The 23,191-nt window shown below is 40.3% G+C and overlaps 1 protein-coding gene across 1 annotated transcript in view; it reads left to right on the forward strand.

The window, feature by feature from the left end:
* Positions 1 to 23,191, forward strand: part of SPIDR (scaffold protein involved in DNA repair) — a 573,123-nt gene that overhangs the window by 543,631 nt on the left and 6,301 nt on the right. Inside the window, exons 17-19 of the mRNA XM_036758339.1 lie at positions 10,756 to 10,849; positions 15,032 to 15,146; positions 15,521 to 15,574. Coding sequence (XP_036614234.1) covers positions 10,756 to 10,849; positions 15,032 to 15,146; positions 15,521 to 15,574 — 263 coding nt within the window. The remainder of the gene's footprint in view (positions 1 to 10,755; positions 10,850 to 15,031; positions 15,147 to 15,520; positions 15,575 to 23,191) is intronic.

Below are 23,191 nucleotides of genomic sequence, written 5' to 3' on the forward strand. Positions count from 1 at the left end.
TGAGCCTACTTGTGCTCTAGCACAGCCCATGGCAAAGAGGTGATGTCCAGTGGCCAGATCACCCCCACCACCACACCTCCACCCTCAAGCTTCAGTGTAACCCAGGGGGAAAATGCAGTAAAACCCCACCTGGCATCAGCACACACCAACCACCATCACCAGCTCCAGCTCAGCACCAGGTAAGCTACAGCCTCTACCACCTCCAGCAGCCAGAACCTGAGGCCCCAGCACACAAAGCCAATAACTAGACCCCTAGCCCCCAACACAAGAAGTGCAGGACAGTGCTCCCTGTGCCCCAGAAGCAGAGATCAACTTTAAAAGCCAGGACAAAGGCAAACACCACGAGCAAGAAGCAACATAGAAAATCAAAGACCACAGATTCTTCTTATGGGGACAGGGAGGAGGATAGCATCGTCACTATACCCACATCTGAAACCTCAAAGGGGAATATGAACTGGTGTCAAGCCCAAAAAGCTTTCTTGGAAGAGCTCAAGAAGGATTTTAAAAGTCAAATTAGAGAGGTAGGAAAAAAGTGAACAATTCCTTTAAAAACACAATTGACAAAATGGAAAAAAAAAAAGTACACTGAAGAAAACAACTCCTTTTAAGTAGAATTTACCAAATGGGAAAAGAGGTACAAAAGTTAACTGAAGAAAACAATTCATTAAAAATTAGAATTGGGCAAGTGGAAGCTAATGAATCTATGAGACATCAAGAATCAGTCAACCAAAATCAAAAGAATGAAAAAATAGAAGAAAACCTAAAATACCTCGTTGGAAAAACAACTGACCTGGAAAATAGATCCAGGAGAGATAATTTAAGAATTATTGGTCTACCTGAAGGCCATGATGAAAAAAAGAGCCTGGACAGCATTTTCCAAGAAATCAAGGAAAAGTGCCCCAAGGTCCTAGAAACAGAGGGTAAAACAATCATTGAAAGAATCCACCAATCACTTCCTGAAAGAGATCCCAAATTGAAAATACCAAGGAATATTATAGCCAAATTCCAGAATTATCAGGTAAAGGAGAAAATACTGAAAGCAGCCAGAAAGAAACAATTCAGATATCATGGAACTACAGTCAAGGTCATACAGGACTTTGCAGCTTCTACATTAAAAGATTGAAAAGCTTGGAATATGATATTCCAAAAGGCAGAGGAGCTTGGATTACAACCAAGGATCAACTACCCAGCAAAACTGATCATAATCTTTTAGGCAAGAAGATGGATATTTAATGAAATAGGGAACTTCCAGACCTTCCTGATGAAAAGACTGGAGCTCAACAAAAGTTTGATCTTCAAATACAAGATTCAAGAGATGAATAAAAAGGTAAATAGGAAAGGGGAAAAACAAACAACAAACATGTTATTCAATAAAGGCAAACTGTTTACATCCCTACATGGAAAGATGATATTTATAAATTTTGAGAATTACTTCTAAAAGGAATATACATAGATAGAGGGTGTGGGTATAAATTAACTGATGTGATGATAAAAACCCTAATTAAGGGGTGAAAAGGGATTGTAATGGAAGAAGAGGAAAGGAAGAGACAGAAAAGAGTTAATTACATCACATGAAGAGGCACAAAAACATTTTACAGTGGAAGGAAAGACTGGAGGGAGATGAGCATTGTTTGAACTTTACTCTTATGGGGATTTGATTCAAGGAGGGAATAACATACTGAGGTATAGAAATCTAACTTGCTCCATAAGCATTAGGAGGGGATAGGGGAAAGAGAAGGGAGAGGGTGGTTAGAAGGGAGGGAAGAAGTAGTAAGGGAAAAGGGAGAGAAAAGGGAGAGGGCTGATAGAAGGGAGGGAAGTTTAAGGGAAGTGGTAGTCAAAAGCAAAACTCTTTTGAGGAGGGAAAGAGAGAAGGAAGAAATAAAAGCATAAGGGGAGAGAAATAGGATGGAGAGAAAGACACAGATAGTAATCATAACTGTGAATGTGAATGGGATGAAGTTTCCCATAAAATGGAAGTGGATAGCAGAATGGATTAAAAACCATAATCCTATAGTATGTTGTTTACAAGAAACATATTTAAATAAGGAGATACACACAGGGTAAAGGTAAAAGGCTGGAGGAGAATATATTATGCTTCAGCTAAAGTAAAAAAAAGTAGGGGTAGCAATCCTAATCTCAGATGAAGCAAAAGCAAAAATAGATCTAATTAAAAGAGATAAGGAAAGAAACTATATCCTGCTAAAAGGCACCATAGACAATGAAGTAATATCATTACCTAACACATATGCACCAAGTAGTATAGCATCCATATTCTTGGAGGAGAAGTTAAGGGAGTTACAGGAAGAAATAGGCAGCAAAACTATACTATTGGGGGACCTCAACTTCCCCCTTTCTGAACTAGATAAATCTAACCTCAAAATAAACAAGAAAGAAGTTAAGGAGGTGAATAGAATTTTAGAAAAGTTAGATATGGTAGACCTCTGGAGAAAATTGAATGGGAATAGAAAGGAATAAACCTTTTATTCAGCAGTACATGGCACCTACACAAAAATTGACCATGTACAAGGGCATAATAACCTCACAATCCAGTGCTGAAAGGCAGAAATATTAAATGCCTCCTTTTAAGATCATGATGCAATAAAAATTATATGTAATAAAGGGCCATGGAAAGATCAACTAAAAATTAATTGAAAACTAAATAATCTAATCCTAAAGAATGAGTGAGTCAAACAACAAATCATGGAAATAATCAGTAACTTCATCCAAGAGAATGACAATAATGACACAATATACCAAAACTTATGGGACGCGGTGAAAGCAGTTCTTAGGGGAAATTTTGCATCTTTGAATACTTACATGAATAAAATAGAGAAAGAAGAGGTCAATGAATTGGGCATGCAATTAAAAAAGCCCAAAAAAGTACAAATTCAAAATCCCCAATTAAATACCAAATTAGAAATACTGAAAACCAAAGGAGAGATTAATAAAACTGAAATTAAGAAAATTATTGAACTAATAAATAAAACTAAGTGCTGGTTTTATGAAAAAAAAAAACCAGTAAAGTAGATAAACCTTTGGTTAATTTGATTTAAAAAAAAAAAAAGAAAGAAGAAAACCAAATTACCAATATCAAGGGAATTCACCATCAATGAAGAAGAAATTAGAACAATAATTAGGAACTGTGTGCCAATAAATTTGACAATCTTAGTGAAATGGGTGAATATTTACAAAAATATAAATTGCCCAGATTAACAGGAGAGGTAGTAAAATACTTAAATAACCCCATCTCAGAAAAAGAAATTGAACAAGCCATCATTGCACTCCCTAGGAAAAAATCCCCAGGGCCAGATGGATTTCCAAGTGAATTCTATCAAACATTTAAAACACAATTAATTCCCATACTATATAGACTATTTGGGAAAATAGGCAAAGAAGGAGTCCTACCAAATTCTTTTTGTGATACAAATATGGTACTGATACCTAAATGAGGAAGAGTCAAAACAGAAAGAAAATTATAGACCAATTTCCCTAATGAATATAGATGCAAAAATTTTAAATAAAATATTGGCAAAAAGATTACAGCAACTTATCACAAGAATAATACATTATGATCAGGTAGAATTTATACCAGGAATGTAGGGCTGGTTCATTATTAGGAAAACTATTTGCATAATTGATTATATCAACAACAAAACTAAGAGAAACCATATGATTATCTCCATAGATGTAGAAAAAGCTTTTGACAAAATACAATACCCATTCCTTTTAAAAACACTAGAGAGCATAGGAATAAATGGAGCCTTCCTTAAAATGATAAGTAGCATCTACCTAAAACCAGCAGCAAGCATTGTATGTAATGGGGGTAAGCTTAGAAGCATTTCCATATTCAATATGGTACTAGAAACATTAGTTTTAACAATAAGAGAAGAAAAAGAAATTGAAGGAAATAGAATAGGCAAAGAAGAAACTAAGCTATCACTCCTTGCAGATGATATGATGATATATTAGAGCATCCTAGTGAATCAAGTAAAAAACTAGAAATAATAAACAACTTTAGCAAAGTTGCAGGATATAAAATAAACCCACATAAATCATCAGCATTTCTACATATTACTAACAAAGCCCAACCGCAAGAGATAGAGAAATTCCATTCAAAGTTACTGTAGACATTATAAAATATTTGGGAGACTACCTACCAAAACAAACCCAGGAACCATATGAATACAATTACAAAACACTTTTCACACAAATAAAGTCTTATCTAAATAATTGGAAAAACATCACTTGCTCATGGATAGGCCAAGCTAATATAATAAAAATGACAATTCTATAATTTATTTATTCAGTGCCATACCAATCAAACTACAAAAAAAAAAAATATTTTATAGAGCTAGAAAAAATAATAATAAAATTCATCTGGAGGAAGAAAAGTCCAGAATATCAGGAGAATTAATGAAAGGAAATGCTAAGGAAGGTGGCCTAGCTGTACCAGATCTTGAATTGTATTATAATGCATTAATCATCAAAACTATTTGGTACTGGCTAAGAAATAGAGTGGTGGATCAGTGGAATAGGTTACATACACAAGATATAGTAGTCAACGACAATAGTAATCTACTGTTTGATAAATCCAAAGACCCCAGCTTCTGGGATAAGAACTCACTCTGACAAAAACAGCTGGGAAAACTGGAAAACAGTATGGCAAAAACTGGGCATAGGCCAAAACCTTACACCGTATACCAAAATAAAGTCCAAATGGGTACATGATTTAGATATAAAGGCTGATACTATAAGCACATTAGGAGAGCAAGGAATAGTTTACCTGTCAGATCTATGGAGAATGGAGGAATTTATGATCAAAGAAGAGAGACAACATTATGAAATACAAAATGGATAATTGTGATTACATTAGATTGAAAAGTTTTTGCACAAAGCCAATACAACTAAGATTAGCAGGGAAGGAGAAAATTGAGAAAGAATTTTTACAGTGTCTCTGATAAAGGCCTCATCTCTAAAGTATACAGAGAACTGAGTCAGATTTATAAGAATGCAAGTCATTTCCCAATTTGGTTAAAGATATGAACAGGCAGTTTTCAGAGGAAGAAATTAAAGCTATATATAGTCATATGAAAAAATGTTCTAAATCACTACTGATTAGAGAAATGCAAATCAAAACAACTCTTAGATACCACATCACACCTACCAGATTGGCTAATATGACAAACAGGAAAATTATAAATGCTGGAGAAGATGTGGGAAAATTGGAACACTAATTCATTGTTGGTGGAGTTGTGAACTGATCCATCCATTCTAGACAGCAATTTGAAACTATGCCGAAAGGGCTATAAAAATGTACATACCCTTTGACCCAGCAATATGTCTTCTAGGGCTGTATCCTAAAGAGATTATAAAAATGAGAAAAGGACCTACATGTACAAAAATATTTATGGCAGCTCTTTTTGTGGTGGTCAAGAATGGGAAATTAAGGGGATGCCCATCAGTTGGGGAATGGGTGAACAACTTGTGATATATGAATGTAAAGGAATGCTATTGTTTTATAAGAAATGATGAGCAGGTGGACTTCAGTAAAACCTGGAAAGACTTAATATGAACTGATGCTGAGTGAGTACACAGTTACAACCACATTGTGCAATGACTGACTTTGATAAACTTAGCTCTTCTCAGCAATGCAAAGTCCTAAAACAGCTCTGAAAGATTCATGATGGAAAATGCCATCCATATCAATAGAAAGAAATGTGCAATCTGAATGCAGATCAAAGCATGCTATTTGCTGTCTTTGTTTTGTTTTTTCTTTCTCATGGTTTCTCCCATTCATTCTAATTCTTCTGTACAACATGACTAATGTGAAAATATGTTTAATAAGATTACGTATGTAGAGCCTATATTGCATTGCATGCCATCCTGGGGAAGGGGGAGGGGAGGGAGGCAAAGAAAATTTAAAACTTATGGAAGTTAAAAACTAAAAATAAATTTATTTATTTTTAAAAATCAATGCTTCTTCCCTTCCCTTCTCTCCTAATAATAATCCCCCTTTACATAGAACTTTAAGATTTGGAAAATACAATAGCTTTTTTAAGATAAATAACAGCTGTATTATGATCCATGTTTTACAGATGAAGCTCAGAGAGTTTAGATGGCTTGCCTGTGGTTAGAAAGCCAGTGTTTATCTGAGGTTCAATTCAGTAGGTCTCCTGACTCCAAGTTCAAGGCTCTTTCCACAACACAGAAGTCTACATATCTCCTCTCCCTTTTGTGGCATTGTTGTTGTACATCCTTCATTTTTGAAGGGGAACAATGACAACACTGGGTGATATCTTGACATTCACATGAATTGGATTTAAATGAGACAGAGTTGTACAAAGTTGTCAGCCTCACTCTCTCTTCCAAAGTCATCAAAGTCCAGTGGCAAGACAAAAGTCAAGACACCTGGCAATGGCCTGGGATGCAGTGGATGATCTTGATGTCTAATCAAGCGCTGAGCTCCCCACAGCACCTGCTTCAGCCGCCTTCATGTCCATTGGAACAAATTGTTCTCATCCAGCCATCCTCCCAGGGAAAGTCTTCACACACTTGGGGTAAACAGCCCTCTAACTCACTGACAGTTTTTACCCTCTACCAGGTTTGGCCCATCTGCCAAAATAGTTTACCAGAGTGTAGCCCCTGTACGTGCTACAGCTCCTTGGAGCCACAGGTGAGAGTCGGATGAAGATGGGCACCAAATGTAGATGAGCAGCCCTGAAAAGGGCTCAGTCACACTGGAGATGCTAGTCCTCCCTAACACTTCCTAAGAAGGCCGTCTAGAATTGATACCTCTACTTCCTTTTCTTTCACTCTCTTAAGTCTTCAGCCTGGCTTCTGACCTCAGCATTCAATTGTAACTGCTTTCTCCAAAGTTATGAATGATCTCTTCACTGCCAAATCTAATGGAATTTTTTTTTCAATCCTCAGCCATCTTGATCTTTCTGAAGTCTTTGACACTGGCAATTACCTTCTACTCCTTGATACTCTCTAGATTTCTGTGACATTATTCTGGTTCTTCTCCTACCTGTCTGACCAGTCCTTCTCAGTCTCCCTTGCTAGATCTTCATTCAGGTCGCAGCCTATAAAGGTAGGTGTCCCCAAGGCCTCTTTCCTGGACCCTCTTCTCTTTTCCCTCTCTACTTTTTTTTTCCTTCGGAGTGAAGGGGGCAGGGCAATTGGGGTTAAGTGGCTTGCCCAAGGTCATACAACTAGTAAGTGTGTCAAGTGCCTGAGGCTGGATTTGAACTCAGGTCCTCCTGACTCTACTCACTGCGCCACCTAGCTGCTGCCCCTCTACTTTTTCACTTGATCTCATCAGTTCCCATGGTTTAAGTGATCATCTCTATACTAGTGATTCTCAGATCTACTTTTCCAGCCCTAACCTCCAGACTTGTATCTCCAACTATCCATTAGAAATCTCAAACTGGATATTCTACAGACATCTTAAATTTAACATGTCCAAAATAAAACTCATTCTCTTTTCTCTCAAACTCTTCTGAACTTCCCTGTTACCTTTAAGAGCACTACCATCCTCCTAGTTACCCAGGGTAACAATCTACACACCACTCTTGACTCCTCACTGGCAGGGGCAAGAGAGACAGTGCCTCGTGGGTATCCATCTCCCTGGAAGGATTGCAGTTGGTGACTCCCATATCTTCCAAGTGATGTGTGCAACTGTGTTGCTTTTCTCTCCCAGCTACCCCACTAGATGGGAGAGTCAGGGGAAGGACAAAGCAAGGGGACAAAAAGGGAATCTCTGATAACTGTAGCTTTCTTACACTCTATTTCTAGCATTATGCCTTTGCATTGGCTCTCTGTCATTTCTGGAATGCTCTCCTTCCCTCCCCACCCCACTCCATTTTTTGCAATTCCTGGTTTCCTTCCACACTCAGCCAGAGCACCAACTTTAGCCTGAGGCTTTTCCTGATCCCCTATCCTGTTTCCATCCACAGTTCCTTGTATCCACTTTGTATGTATTGTGTATATGTCTGTAGCTGTATCTGTTGTCTCTCTTTCCCACCCCTCCCCCCTTCCTTAGCATGGTTAGAGTGAAAATTCCTTTAAGATAGAAATTCTTTCATTTTTGCCTTGGTGTCCCAGCATGGCACCTAATGTGTAATAGATGCTGAACTAATTAACTTGCTGATAGATTCTTCCTAATCCCTTACAAATTTCTGCCTTCTCCCAGAATTATGTGGAAATAGAACAGATTCCTCCATTCTCTCTTGTCCCCTTGACACCAATGTGCATAGCCTGTAAGATCCCCTGATATAAAGAACGGAAAATAGGCAGATAGGACTAGAATATAAAGTGTTCCACAAGGAAGTAATATGTGAGAAGGCCAAAAAGGTAGGATAAAGTCAGATTGTGAAGAGCTTTAAATGCTAAACTCAAGAGTTTATATTTGATACTAAAACTATTTAGAATCTGCTGGGAACTTGTGAAGTAAGGGGGTAACATGGTCAGGCATGTGCTTTAGTGAAACCACTTTGCTGGCTTTGTGGAGAACAGATTGGAATAGGAAGAGACTTGGGGCAGGGTGACAAATCAGGAAGTAACTGAAATAGTACAGGAGATATCCAGACCTAAACTAAAGGAGCTCAAGAGTATGAGTGAAGAGAAGGGGGTATCTGTGAGAGAAATAAGGGTAGCAGTGAAAGATTTGGCAGTTGATTGGATATGAGGGGTGGGTATGAGGATTTAAGGATGACACCAAAGTTGTGAACCTGGGTGACTAGAAGAATGGTGGTACCCTCAACTGTAATAGGGAAGTTCAGAAGAGGGGGTGGGTTTTAGAAGAAAGATAAGGACTTCCATTTTGGACATACTGAGTTTGATGCCTGTAGAATCATCCATTCCAAAATATACAATAGGCAGGTGGTGATCCATGGGACTGAAGCTAAGGAGAGAGACTAGGGCTGGATATATAGGTCTGAGAGTTGGGGCGGGGGTGGTGAGGGAGGGGAGGGGAGGATTGAATAGGGAGAGAGACAGAGAGATTTTCACTGAGCATGCAACAGTTGATAAGGTCACAAAGAGTGGTCAGAGAGAGAAGAGGGCCAAAGACAGAGCCTTGGGAGACACCCACAGTCAGTGGACAGGATGTGGATAATGGTTCAGCAAACCAGACTGAGAAGAAACTGTTAGAGGCTTAAAATGAAACATGAGAGAACAGTATCATGAAAACTCAGAGAAGAGAGAATGTACAGGAAAAAATGGTAATCGACAGCATCGGAGGCTACAGAGACGTCAAGAAAAGACCAGTAGAGTTGGCAATTATAAGGTCACTCTTAACTTTGAGGAGAACAATTCAGTTGAGGGTTGGCCCTGCTAACCAAAATCAACTGCTTCTTCCAAACTTCCCTATTTATGCCAAGGGCATCAACACCCTCCCAGTCATGTAGGTTCACAGCCATAGAATCATCCTTGGCTGGTTTTTCTCCCTCACCCTACAAGCTGCAAGATACATCTCCCATATCTGACCCCTTCTCTCCACATGGTCACCCCCTTTATCCAGGCCCACATCAACTCTCCCCTATACTATAGTAATAGTACTTCTAATGAGGCAAGGGACCCATGTTTCTTACTCCCTCCAATCTATCTTTTCCAGAGCCATCCAAGTGATCTTCCTCCATGCAGGATGGACCATGATGCTCTCCTGCCTAATAAACTCCTCTGCCTCCCTATTATATTCAGGATCAAATACAAACACCTCTGTAGGGCATTTAAAGCCCCTCACAACTTGGCTCCAGCCAGCCTTTTCAGCTTTATACTCCCCTTCACACTGTTCCTGGACATCCAAACAGGCAAACCAGCTGTTGCACCTCAAACACAATGTTACATCTCCTATTTCCAAGCTTTTGCCCCATCTGTCCCCTATGCACAGAATGCATTCCCTCTATACCCTCACCTCTTAAAATCCCTAGTTTCTTTTATTTATTTATTTATTTTGTTTTTAATTTATGGAATAAAACAAACATTTCCATAACATAATAAAAAAATGATTGCACGTGAAACTGCAAATCCGTTATGTACAACTTGCAATTCGTTTTAAATAAATAATAAAGTTATCATGTAAATTTCTTTTTTTCTTTCCCCTCCACTCTAGAGATGGCTAACATCAGGTGCAAATATGATAAAACATTCTATACACACTTCTACTTCCCAGTTCTTTCTCTGGATACAGATAGCATCCTAGTTCCTTTCAAAGCTCAGCTTCAGTGCCACTCCCTACATAAGGCCCTTCCTGATCTGCTCCCTCCTCAGCTCCCAGCGCCTTTACCCAGGAGTGTGCTTGTAAATTTTAACAACTATTCAAAAGGGAGGAAAAAAAAAACCAAACCTGTATTCAGGGCACACTTTTTCAGTTTAACCTGCATTATTAACATTTTCTCCAATCCTTCCTTAAGTCTAGATGATCAGCAAAAAAATAAATAAACCAAGCCCAGATTTGTAACATTTCCCAATTTCTGAGGTATAAATGTTTACACTAAAAGTATAATAATTGGCTCTCAAGAGACAGTTCTAGCTGGCTCCAACACACCGTAGGCTCCACCCCTAAAAATTACCTTTTGTGTGTGTGTGTGTGTGTGTGTGTATACATGCCGTCTCCCCAGATAGAATTAATTTTTTGAGAGCAGAGATCATTTTATTTTTGTCCATGTAGCCATAGGACCTAGAACAGGGCCTGATATATACTTGGCATTTAGTCAAGACTCATGAACTGCTTGTCTTTTTTATTGAGTATAGGCACTGTGGTTGGTGTGAACGAAAACACTGCTTTCTCCTGGCCTGTATGCAACAGATGTGGCAATGGGAAACTGGAGCAGGACCCAGAAAACGGGTAAGAACCAGTGTGTACTGTTCTTTCAAGCCCCTCTCTAAGGCACTAAGTGAGGCAGGAAGGAAGTCCAAAAGGAAATTGGAAAGGCTAATGTAGCTCCTGTCCTCCATCCCTCTTACTGCCAAGGGCATGCTCTATCCTGCCTGAAGGATCTGACTCCCCCAAAGCCCAAATAGATTTCCGTGTGATTATCAGGAGATACCCACAGGGCAGGCATAACCTGAAATGGAACATAGCCTGAGAAATAACTAAGCCCCCAGTGGCCCCTGGAAAAGGCCCTGATCCATTTTGGGTTCTGTCTCAGCAGCAAGGAGATACTGCTATTTCTGAGGGCTCCTCCTACCTGAAATATGGGGAAGGAGAAATTGGGATGTTTTTGTCCTAAATACCAGTCATTTATAATCAGCCAAGAGGATAAAAGAAAATTGAGGCCAGAAATGAGCGAGTGAGAAATCCTGATGGCTGTACAATTTGTCCTTTAGGGAAGAAAAAAAAATCCAGGCTTTTCCCTTAGGAAAAAAAAAAAGACTGAGCAAAAGTCATCTGACATTGGTATTTGCTATTAAGAACGTGCTTGTAAATGAGTGCGTACACACCATGTGACCAGCAACCACAGCCCTTTTTCTACTGAAGTGTCCAATAAACAGATTTAAAAAACAAAACAACTACTTGTCACAAATTCCTAGTCTGCTAAACTACGCAAACAACTGTTAATCTGGGGCTCTCATGGCTGGTTTCAGTTCACTGCTTTTCCCAGTCAATTCTCTCACCTCTTTGGATGTCCTCATCACCAACATTTATTAAGCACCCGCTGTGTGCTGAGCTCTGGGGATACAAGGATATAAAGACTGATACAGTCCCTGCCCTCAAGAAGGTTATACTCCAGCAGAGCAGGTATGACTGCCTTGGAGACAAATAACTGCAATACAAATGAGAATGTGGTGAGTGCCTCAGAGAGATCCAAACCAGGGAGTGGGGGAAGGGTGCTCAGGGTGATCCCTTCCAGCTGGGGGATGTAAGAGAGTTCACATAGGAGCCAAATGGCCAAATAGTAGTAGGCAGGGACTTTTTAATGGAAAAAACATCACACACACTCACACATACACACAGGCAAGAAGAGCTCAGTCATTGCCTTTTGGCCCTTGGGAAACATAAAACAGCTTCTTTCTGTAAACTGGGTTAGTGACTTTCATTTAGAAGTGAAACTCCCTTCTTGGCATTTCAGAGATAAATACAATGAGTGTAATCATTAGCCAACACTAAGGTGATGACAGGATTTCATGGTAGATAGTCAGGAATCAGTTAACCAACAAGCACCTATTAAGTGCCTGCTGTGTGTCAGATACAAATACAAAAATGAAATCAGTCTCTGCCCACAAGGAACTCTTCTTATTCCATAGGAGACAACATACACACATGATAGTGTATACAAGGTAAGTATCTACAAAATTTGTGGAGTTTGGGGCAGACCTGTGATTTCATTAGTAGAAGGAACTCTAGAAAAGGAAATGTCCTCTGCCAATGCAGGTCATTGAGTATACTGCAATTTATGATGTTAGTGATACCTAGAGAACTGAGGTTAAGTGACTTGCCCAAGGTCACACTTCCTGGGTGTCAGAAGTGGGATATAAACCCAGGCCTTCTTTACTTCGAGGACATCTCACACTGCCTCTCATATAAGACATAAACAAAATAATACAAAGGAATTTGTGGGGAGAGCCATTAGGAGCTGGGAGGATCAGGAGAAGCCTCATGTAGGAGGTGGTGTTTGAAGGAAATGAGGGATTCTGAGGGTGCACATTCCAGATATGGGGTACAGCTTGGGCAAAGACACAGAGACAGGAAATGAATGCCACATGGGAGGAAGAGCAAAAAAGCCTTGTCTGTCCCTAAACCAAAGAGAATATGAGGAAGAGTGTTAGAGGATAAAGCTGGAAAGGGCAGGAGCCAGGTGCTGAAAAGCTTAAAATGCCAAACCCAGGAGTTTGTATTTTTGATGCAATAGGAAGTCACTGAAGTTTATTGACTGTGTGTGCCCCTTCCCCCACCTTGTGTAAAATGGTTAATCTGTGCTTTAGGAATATCACTTTGAATGCTTTGGAGAGTTGAGAGAGGAGGCACAGAGAACAAGTAGGAAGGTATTGCAGTGGTTCAGACCCTTAACCACTGTTTGCCTTAGTTTCCTCCACTGTAAAATTGGTATAATAATAACACCTACCTTGCAGGGTTGTTGTAAAGATGAAATAAGATATTTATTAAAAAAAAAAAACTCAGTACAGCACCTGGCACATAGTAGGTACTTTAGAGATGTTTATTCTCTTCTTTTCCCTTCTCTTCCCTGAGAGGTGACAAGGACCTCTACGTGGGTGCTGATCATGTGAATGGAGAGAAAGGGACAGATATGAGAGTTGTTGTGGAGGTAGAATAAACAAGACTTGACAAATAATTGCAAATATGAGGTGAGGGACAAGAGAGAACTCCACGGTTGCAGACCCATATGACTGGAAGGATAGTGGTACCCCAGCTGAACCAGGGAAGTTTGGAGAAGCCGTGTATGTGGTGGTGGGGGTGGAGGGAATAATCAGTTGTTTTGGTGCATATTGAGTGTGAGATGCTCCTGGACATCCGATTTGAAATATCCATTAGGCAGTTGTTGATATGGAGCTCAAGAAAGGGGATAAGATTGGATATCTGGGAATCATCCTAGAAAAAAAAATTGATGGAATGATAATTGATGAGGTGATAAAAAGAAAAGGCCTGGGACAGAGCCCTGGGGTATACCCAAAGTCAGAGAACAGGATATAGATGAAGATCTAGCAAAGAAGAGAGAGTGGTTGAGTGTGTCCCAGAGGAAGAGGGGAAGATAGTATCAGTATCTGCAAAGAAGAAGACGCCATCAGATTTGGCCATTCAGAGATCACTGATAACTTTGCAGGGAACAATTTCATTTGAGTGCTGAAGTCACAAGCCAGAGTGGAAGGCATGTGAAAGTGAGTGATAGTCGAGGAGGTGGTGGCATTGAATACAAACAGCTTTTTCTGAGAACTTGTCTGTAAAAGGAAGGAGACATGGAGGGCCATGGCTTGAGGCAATGGGCTGGTCAAGTGAAGGGTTTGTTTTTTTCTCATTTTTTTTAATTAATTTAACATATTTAGTTTTCAGCATTGATTTTCACAAGAGTTTGGATTACAAATTTTCTCCCCATTTCTACCCTCCCCCCCACTCCAAGATGGCGTATATTCTGGTTGCCCTGTTCTCCAGTCAGCGCTCCCCTCTGTCACCCCACTCCCCTCCCATCCCCTTTTCCCTTCCTTTCTTGTAGGGCAAGATAAATTTTTACACCCCATTGCCTGTGTATCTTATTTTCTTGTTGCATGCAAAAACATTTTTGTTTGTTTTTGAACATCTGTTTTTAAAACTTTGAGTTCCAAATTCTCTCCCCTCTTCCCTTCCCACCCACCCTCCCTAAGTGAAGGGTTTTTTAAAGGTTGTTGGGAGACAATAGAAAGAGTCATTAGATTATTATTGTGTTAGAGAGATTGAAGATCAGGATTAGAAGAGATGATTGTAGAGATCTGCTGGGGAAGACGGGATCAAGGGTGCCAATACAATGGGAAACCTTTAAGCTAAAGGGGGGAGACGTGGAGATAATGTCAAAAGGTTTTGTGATGTAGAGTAGGGGAGAAGAGGGAGCTCGTGGAATAGAGTACTCCACTGAGAGGTGGGAGAAAGTGAGAGTGTGGGAGATGGGAGGAGAGGGTTTGGAGCAGCTGCCCAGGGGAGTATAATGGAGAATCAATTAGGAAGCAGCGGAAGGAGTGCCTTGCATGGAGGAGTGGAGGTGGCAGACTGTGTGAGTGCTTAGGACCTCCACATCCCACCTCTGACACTTGCCTATGTGGCCTGGGCAAGTCACTAAACTTGTGAGTGCTCCCAGGCAACTCCCTAAAACCATGAATTGCAGATGTGCACCAGGTGTTTCCTATGTGAATGAAATCACGTCTTGATTTTTAAATGTTTTATACTCTTTTAACGTAGCAGATGTTACTCCCTCAACCCAGGTTGAAGATGGAGTGACTTAAACCAACATGAATGCTTATGTAAAAGTGTGTTTATTTCTCACACATCTGACTTGTTTTGTTATTTTGTTTTCAACCTTGCTGCTCGATTTTTAAATGCCAGAGGATCCTTACGCTGTGGCCGATGCACCCTCACTGTCACATCTCCCGTTCTCAGAATGCACCTAGAAGTGGTTTTGGCCTGCCCTTCTAGACCACAGGCTAATGTGAAAGTAAAGGTATGAGTGATTTAAACTAATGAGAGAGAAGTTTGTTTACATCTCACTTGCACCACGGCCTAGGGGAGGTGAGGATACTCTGCATCAGTAACTGAGGGGGTGGTTTCGCTGATGGTATTGATTCAGACCCCCGGAAACTTCTTTGTGAAAAGTGAGTGTGGCCCAGGGGAGGGTTTTCTGTTCTACAGTGTATGTGACTTAAATAAAGACCATGAGAAGATCCCGTTAGTTGCAAAAGTCTAAACCATGACATAAAAGACAGGACACAAGGTTCTAGACTTAACATATTAATTTTCAGAACATGACTATTTTTAACACAAGTGCTCATGTTCATGGGATTTTAACACACTCTCCTGTTTTCTCTTTTCCTGCAGCTGTTGCAAAAGAGTATTTCTTCACTCCTGATGTTTTCCTCCAGTGAGGATGGGGTGAGTACAGGTGATTAGCATCCAAGGTAAACTGATTTGATTTCTGGAACATATGCAAGCCATAAGAAGACTCCATCCCCTCAAAAGCACAGCAGCTGGGAGTCCTGTTCTCCATATGCAATATTATTAAGAGCCCTGCCCCGCTAAGCTTAGGTGTATGCTAAATAACTTAGAATTGAATTAGAACGTGAATAAATCTGGAGTGAAGTTAGCAAAAAAAAAAAAAAAGTCCATGACTCCCAAGATGACCTTATAGAAATAGATAACAAAGGGTTTTAATGGTACCTTGTACTCTTTGTAGAAAGGTATACTTCTAAACATATGGCAGCTAGGTGCTGGGCTTAGAGTTAGGAACTCATCTTCTTGAGTTCAAATCCAGTCTGAGACACTTACTAGCTGCATGACCCCGGACAAGTCACTTAACCCTGTTTACCTTGGTTTCCTCCGCTATAAAATGAGCTGCAGAAGGAAATGGCAAACCACTCTGGTATCTTTGCCAAGAAAACCCCAAATGGGGTCACAAAGAGACACGACTGAAAAACTGAACAACAACAACAACATACTCCTAAACCTTGAAATACACATCTACACTAGGCGAAACAGTGGATAGAGTGCTAGACTTGGATTCAGGAACCCCTGAAACCCCTGCCTGACATACTTCTTCAGCTGTATTATACTTGGGCAAGTCATTTAACCTGCATCTGCCTCACTTTTTTCCATCTGTAAAACTGGAATAAACATAGCACTCGCCTCACAGGGTTGTTCTGAGGATCCAATGAAATAAATAACACACGTAAAGTGCTTTGTAAACCTTAAAGCGCCATCTCTATCAATGCTAACTGGCCATCCTAAAATTTCAGTTTCAAAGTATATTTCCCAGCCATGGAGCCACAGAGTGGACTACAACTATGGGACCCTTGCTTTGGGTACAAGGTTGGACCATAGACCTTGAAGCTTTCCTTCCAACTCCATGATTTTGTAAGGTGCTTTATAGTAGATTTATATCGTAACATACAAGTGGCAGGCAAACTTGACATCGTCTCTACTCAGAATACTCACTAGAGCGAGTATAGATATCCCTTCCACCTTGAGGGGGTTAGGGGCATGGCACCCTGCCCCCATCAGGATAATCATCATAAGACTATTTGGCTTTTACTTCACAGCAGAAAAGAACTCTTAATTATCATGGTACTAAAAGATAAAATATGTTAATATTATGCAATACCACATATATATTTTATGAATTTCTGAGTTTCTAAACTTTTTTCTGTGTCATCTGCTGGCCTTCACATGTGGTCTGTGGCTTCCTCAAAACTCCCAAAAAATTACCATATAATTTCTTATGCCAACCTGTGATATATCAAAACTGAGATGGGGAAAGTCAAGATGTGGAAGAGATAACTGTATTGTCAAATGTATCTCATAGAGTGAACTCCCCTTAGAAAGTCCCTACATAAATCAATCAGTCAGTCAGCTAGTAGTTAAGTACCTACTATGTGTTAATGGCTGTAAGTCAGTGGTGTCAAACTCAAATAGAAATGGGAACCACTAAACCATATATGATTCCTACAAGCTACATATCAACTTAGAAAGCCATACCTGTTTGTATATTTCCTTTTTAAAAAATTAACATACCAACACATTAAAATTAGATAGGAAGGAACCACATTTTAATCTGGTTCTGGCTGAACTTGTGGGCCACATTCAGCTCTAGGGGCAATACCTCTTCTCTAAATATCATTTAAAGTCCAAAGACATGGCTTCCTCATAAAATATTAGCATTCCTAAAGAATTAGGAGAGCTAACGCTGCCCTGTGAGGGATACAGATCATGTGATCATCAGGCTAGGGATCCCATCAGGAAGCGACCCCAGATGCCAACTGCCCTCACTTTACAGGTGAGGAACCCTAGCAAGATATTTTGTTGTTGTTCAGTTGTTTTCAGTTCTAGACTCTTGGTGACCCCATTTGGGATTTTCTTGGCAAAGAAAACTGAGGCAAGCAGGATTAAATGATTTGTATAGGGTCACACAGCTGGTAAGTATCTGAGGCCAGATTCGAACTTGGGAAGATAATCGTTTCTGACTCCAGGTCTGGCACTCTATCCACTTTGCCACCCTGCTGCCCTAGGAAGATCTAGGAAAGCTAAGTAACTTACCTGAAGTCATACAAGTGGTCACAGAAGCAGGCTTTGAGCCCAGGACCTCTGGCTCCAGAATAAGAATTCTTTCCGCTGTACTACTCCGACTTATTTTTATGTGTGTACATGTTGTCTCTCCCCAAGAAGAGTTTAAGCTCCTTGAGGGCAGGAACTACTGATTCTGATTTTGTACCCCCAGTGCCTAGCATAGTACTTGGCACATAATAAGCACTGAGTAATTGCTTCTTGATTGATCAAAAACACCATTCCCCCCACCCCCGCCACCTTAGTGTCCATATTCCACCAGGACCCTGACAGAATATTGTAAACATTATATACATTTCTGGGGGATGGCAGAACATGTAAGGACTTTATATGAAATCAAGTAAATATGTTTTTAGAATTATAGGGCAGTGGGGCTCAGGTAATTCTTTTAATTAGCTGCCAGAATTCTAGGATGCAGCGACCAATGCAGAATCTCTTCTGTGATGTTCAGAGATAACCCCACTGCAGAATCTCTCTCTGCCTTCAATTCAGTCATCTGCCATTTTCCAATGCTTCCCTTTCTCTCTAAAATTGTTGCTTCCAATAGTTTCCCAGTATTTCTATAGTAACAGCTTCATATGACCCACTATCCCCAATTTAGATACAGTCGTCCTATTCCTACCTCCTAGTGACCAGGACTAATAATACTTAGGGATAAAGCAATATTTTATGTTTTAAATTTGCATTTTATCTAATCTGTCAAATGTTTTGCAGATATGAGTTATTATTTTGAACAAGCAAAAGGACAGGCAGAATCATCAGCATCCTCATAAATAGGCAACTGCTAAAGGCTCCCCTTGGGACTCAGTGCTGGCCACAACGCTTAGCCTGGGGCTTTGTACTCGAGGACTTCTTTCCCATCCCAATGTTGGATGCATAGATCAAGTACTTGCTTGATAAATGGTTCTTTGGTCGCCAGGTGTTTTGGATGATTTGGCAGTGGGGACTTAGCAAGCATCAGCTGACTGTGTCATACAGAAGTTAAAACATAATCTGCTCTGAGGTTGTTATATAAAGTTGCCATGTCGGAACATAGAAAATGTGAACATTTTCTTTAGTTTTTAGAGTTTCCATATTTTAGGGTTTGTTTTTTTTATATATTTTGAACAAGAGACATTAAGTAGAAAATCAGAGGCCATTTACAAAGGGAAAAGAGAAGAATGATCGAGAGTGATGGGTTAACTGTGCAAGATTGATTGTCTGTAGTTTAAAAGGAAGAAGAATAGGTATTAAGGATGGAAAGTTGGGTTCTTGGGGATACATCCCCCATAGGAAAATGTGAGAAACAAGAGACTCAAGGTCTCTAATCCCCTGGATGAAGATAGAACCAGGTAGGAACATTATCATTCCCTTCAGAAATCATATAGACTTTGGGACAAAGGCTGCCCCTCTCTCTCTTTCTTATATGCTCTTCTTCTTGGGCTGAGACCCAGAGGATAAAAGGGCACACTGGCAGCAATTCTTTATCATCCACCTCATTCCTTCCCAACCGCCGCACTGTCACCCCTACCAGATATTTTACAACAGATTATACGCAGCTTAAGCTTTCATTTTTATATCTCTAGTGCCCAGCATAGCTCCTTGAAAAATAGTAGTTGACAAAAGCCTATTGAATTGATTGAATTGAACCTCTAATTTTCTTTAACCCCAGATTTCCTGAAATTTTCTGAAACAGAAACAAAGGCAACAGCAGTCCTGGGAATCTTGCCTAGGACTGCATTATATATTCAGATGCAGGATCAGTGATATCCATTTACAGTCTGACATTTGTTAGTGACAAAAGTAGACATTTGTTAGTGACAAAATGTGAAGATGCTAAAAAGGAGTGCCCTTGCTTCTCCTGGGCCTCCCCATAGTGTGCAGGCTGCACTTAAGGTCTGTTTCTATCTACTACCAGAGTTGTTGGTAGTATCAAGGCCAGCCTCTAGTTATGGAGGCTGGATATAACATCCTGTGGGTTTAGCCCCTAAGAGTCCATATCCCCCAAAATCTTTTTTTAAAAAATGAGTAGTTCCTGTAACCACCATAACAACACTCCCTGTAATGTGTGTGTTTGTGTTTGGTTAATGGGGCATGAACATTAGGTTTTATGCCTTTTACTATCCTGTATCTGAGTCGACAACTCAGAGTCTTTGAATTGACTAAATATCGGACATGTCAGTGCTCAGCTGTGGCATTAGAGAATTAAGCGTTTAGTACTTCCTTGGCTTTTAGCAACAAGCCAAAATGGAAGGACAAACCTGCTGGGCCATGTTTACCCGATGCACATTTCCTACATGTGTAGCCATGTGCTTATATGAAGAATACCTGAGAGGTTGCCTTCTGTCGTTATGTCGTGTACAACATCAGAAAGGAAATAAACGATCACCCCAGCAGAAACCACTTATCATTTCACAAACCATAGATCCCATTCACCACAAATGACCCCACACCTGCCAAGCTTGACGTTTCTAAGTGGAGTCATATGTGCCGTCTTGACCAAAAAAAAAAAAAAAAAAAAAAAAGGTTTCAACTCAGACCCTTTTTTCTGTTTGTGACTCGGAAAATCTGTAGCAAATGTCTGAGGTCCTCCATCCTTTGGAGTTTGACAGAGGACTGCAGAATGCGGTTGTCTAACATCCATGTTACAATAACAGCAGTCGATGGAATAGAATAAATAGAATAGAATACAATAATATTTTATTTAATATATTTAAATATATTTCATTTATAGATTATATATTAATTTCATATAATTTAAATATATTTAGTATATTATATTATTATGATCCTCTATAGTTGCAAAGTGTTTCATGTTTTTTCACATTCGTACATTATCTCACAATTTCCTCTACTCTCTACTTCTCCAGAGAATTATTAGAAGCAGCTGTGGTACAGTAGAAACAACACTGGACTTGGAGTCTGAAGAACCAAGTTCAAATCCCAGCTTTGCCCCTCACTATCTGTGGGACCTGGGGCAGTAATAATTTTGCTGTTCAGTCGTATGTGACTCTTCATGACCCCATGGACCACAGCACACCAATACTGATCATAGTGGGGGGAGGGGTTTGGGCAAAGACACTGGACTGGTTTGCCATTTCCTTGTCCAATAAAAGTAATAATAGCTACCATTCATAAATCACTGACTATGTGCCGGGAACCATGCTAAGCATTTTAAAATTATCATCTCATTTGATGCTTCCAACAACACGGGGAGGTATGTGCTGCTAGTATGCCCATTTTACAGATGAGGTAACTGAGGCAGAGGTGAAGTGACTTGCTCAGGGTCACACAACTATGAAGCGCTGAGGCTGGATTTGAACTCGGGTTTTCCTGACTCTCCAGGTCATGCTCTCTGTGTACTTTCGAGCCTCCTAGGTGGTCACTTGACTTCCCTGGGCCTAGGGTTCCTTACCACTAATATAAATAAAGGAATTGTACTAAATAACCTCTTGGGTCTCTTCAGGCTTTAAAACTTTGATCCTGTGATCATACCAGTGAACTCAGCACCTCCTTTAAAAACTGGAAATGTATAAAAGCTGGAGTGCCTTCCGTAGGTGAGCATCCATCCCTAGCGGGCTTTGTGAATGCCCTTTACTTTCCCCTATCTCCGGCTATCCAACTGAGGCCTTTGTTTTTTCTTTTCTTCTTGCCTCAGATGAGACGTGATTGTCAATAGCCACATGTTTATAAAGCATCTGTCTCTGAGAAGGAGGTGACAAGTTAATTTTTAGCCCATTCAGTCCTCACTAACTACCCTCTGAGGTGAGTTCAGGTGTGCCCTGTTTTATGGAAACCTAATAGGGCATGTGAACATCCAAATGGCCAAAATAAGTAAAGATCTGACTATCACTGCCTTTGCAGAAAGCATCACCCTACGTTTACAATTTAATTGTTTACAATTATTTGACCGGTAAGCAGCTTTTCAAAACCACACCTATTTCGTAAAGCTGCCAGTGACCCAGCAGATAGAATCCTGGGCCTGGAGTCAGGAAGACCTGAGTTCAAATTTGGCCTCAGACACTGACTACTAGCTGTATGACCCTGGGCAGGACACTTAACCTGTTTGCCTCTGTTTCCTCATCTGTAAAAATGGAGAATGACAGTATCTCCATTCCAGGGTTGTTGTGAGAAGCAAATCAGTGCTTAGCCCAGTGCCTGGCACATACTATCTAAATATTAGCTAGTATTATTGTAGCAAAATGCATCCTCACGGAACAAATATTCATTTCCCCATTCATCCGACGAGGACATTGAATCAGAGTTGACTATAACCCAAGGTATCATATAGTCCAGTTACCACATTTTGTAGATGCAGAACCTGAGACCTGGAGGAAGGAAATGACTTGTGCAAGGTCACACAGCTAACTAAAGGTAGAAGAACTGGGCCTCAGATCTGGTTCTTCAGTTATAAAAGTAGCTAACATGAGTACAGAGCTTGAAGGCTTATAAAGCACTCTACACAGATCATCTCATTTTACCCTCACCACAAATCTGTGAGGTGCGTACTGTTGTTATCTTCATTTTAGAGATGAGGAATCTAAGGCTGACAGGTTAAGTAACTCACCCATGGTCCTATGGTTGGTTTCGTAAATGTCTGAGACGGGACTTGAACTCGGGTCTAGCACCCTGTCCTCTGGGTCATTGGTGTCAAACTCAAATAGAAATGGATCTCTGCAGGCTGCATATTGACTTTGCTGTTCAATGGTGTCCAACTTTTCATGATCCCTTGGACCATACTGCCCATGGCAAATATACTGCAGTAATTTGCCATTTCTTTCTCTAGTGGATTAAGACAACAGAGGTTAAGTGACTTGCCCAGGGTCACATAGCTACTAAATGTCTGAGGTTGGATCTGAACTCAAGTTTTCCTGATTCCAGGCCCAGGGCTCTATCTACTGAACCATGTAGCTGCCTCATATACTGACTTAGAAAACTACAAGTTAACATTATCTATGTTGTATTTTTATTTATTTTGTTAAACATTTCCCAGTTACATTTTAATCTGGTTTCCGCTATACCCAGGCACGCTATGAGCGATGCCTGTAGGCTGCATGGTTGACACCTCTGTTCTATATCTCCTGGCTTCCTCAGTCCAGCTTCTTCCCCTACGTCATGCTACTTCCCATGGAGAGGTTAGAACCATTAAATGAATTGCCTGCCAAAATGATTACTTAAACTAGCTTCCAGCCAGGTAACAGTCAGCGGTCAAATGTTTTTATGTTCTTGTAACTCAACACTGCCAACCCAAAGCTGACCTCTTCTTCCTGAGTTCATCTGTGGCCAGAAAGGAGATGGGGACATTCCAAGGCCTGTTTGAAAGTGGCACTCAAAAATGGGACCTAAAGTTCAAGGGCTCTCATCAGATTAAGAAAATGACCTTGGAGTGGCCACTCTTGCAGCTGGGGAAGCACAGGAGGGATGGAAGGGAGGGGCGTTTATGACTGGGAGGCA

The sequence above is a fragment of the Trichosurus vulpecula genome, chromosome 1, assembly GCF_011100635.1.
Source record: "Trichosurus vulpecula isolate mTriVul1 chromosome 1, mTriVul1.pri, whole genome shotgun sequence".
In the NCBI taxonomy this organism is placed as follows: domain Eukaryota; kingdom Metazoa; phylum Chordata; class Mammalia; order Diprotodontia; family Phalangeridae; genus Trichosurus; species Trichosurus vulpecula.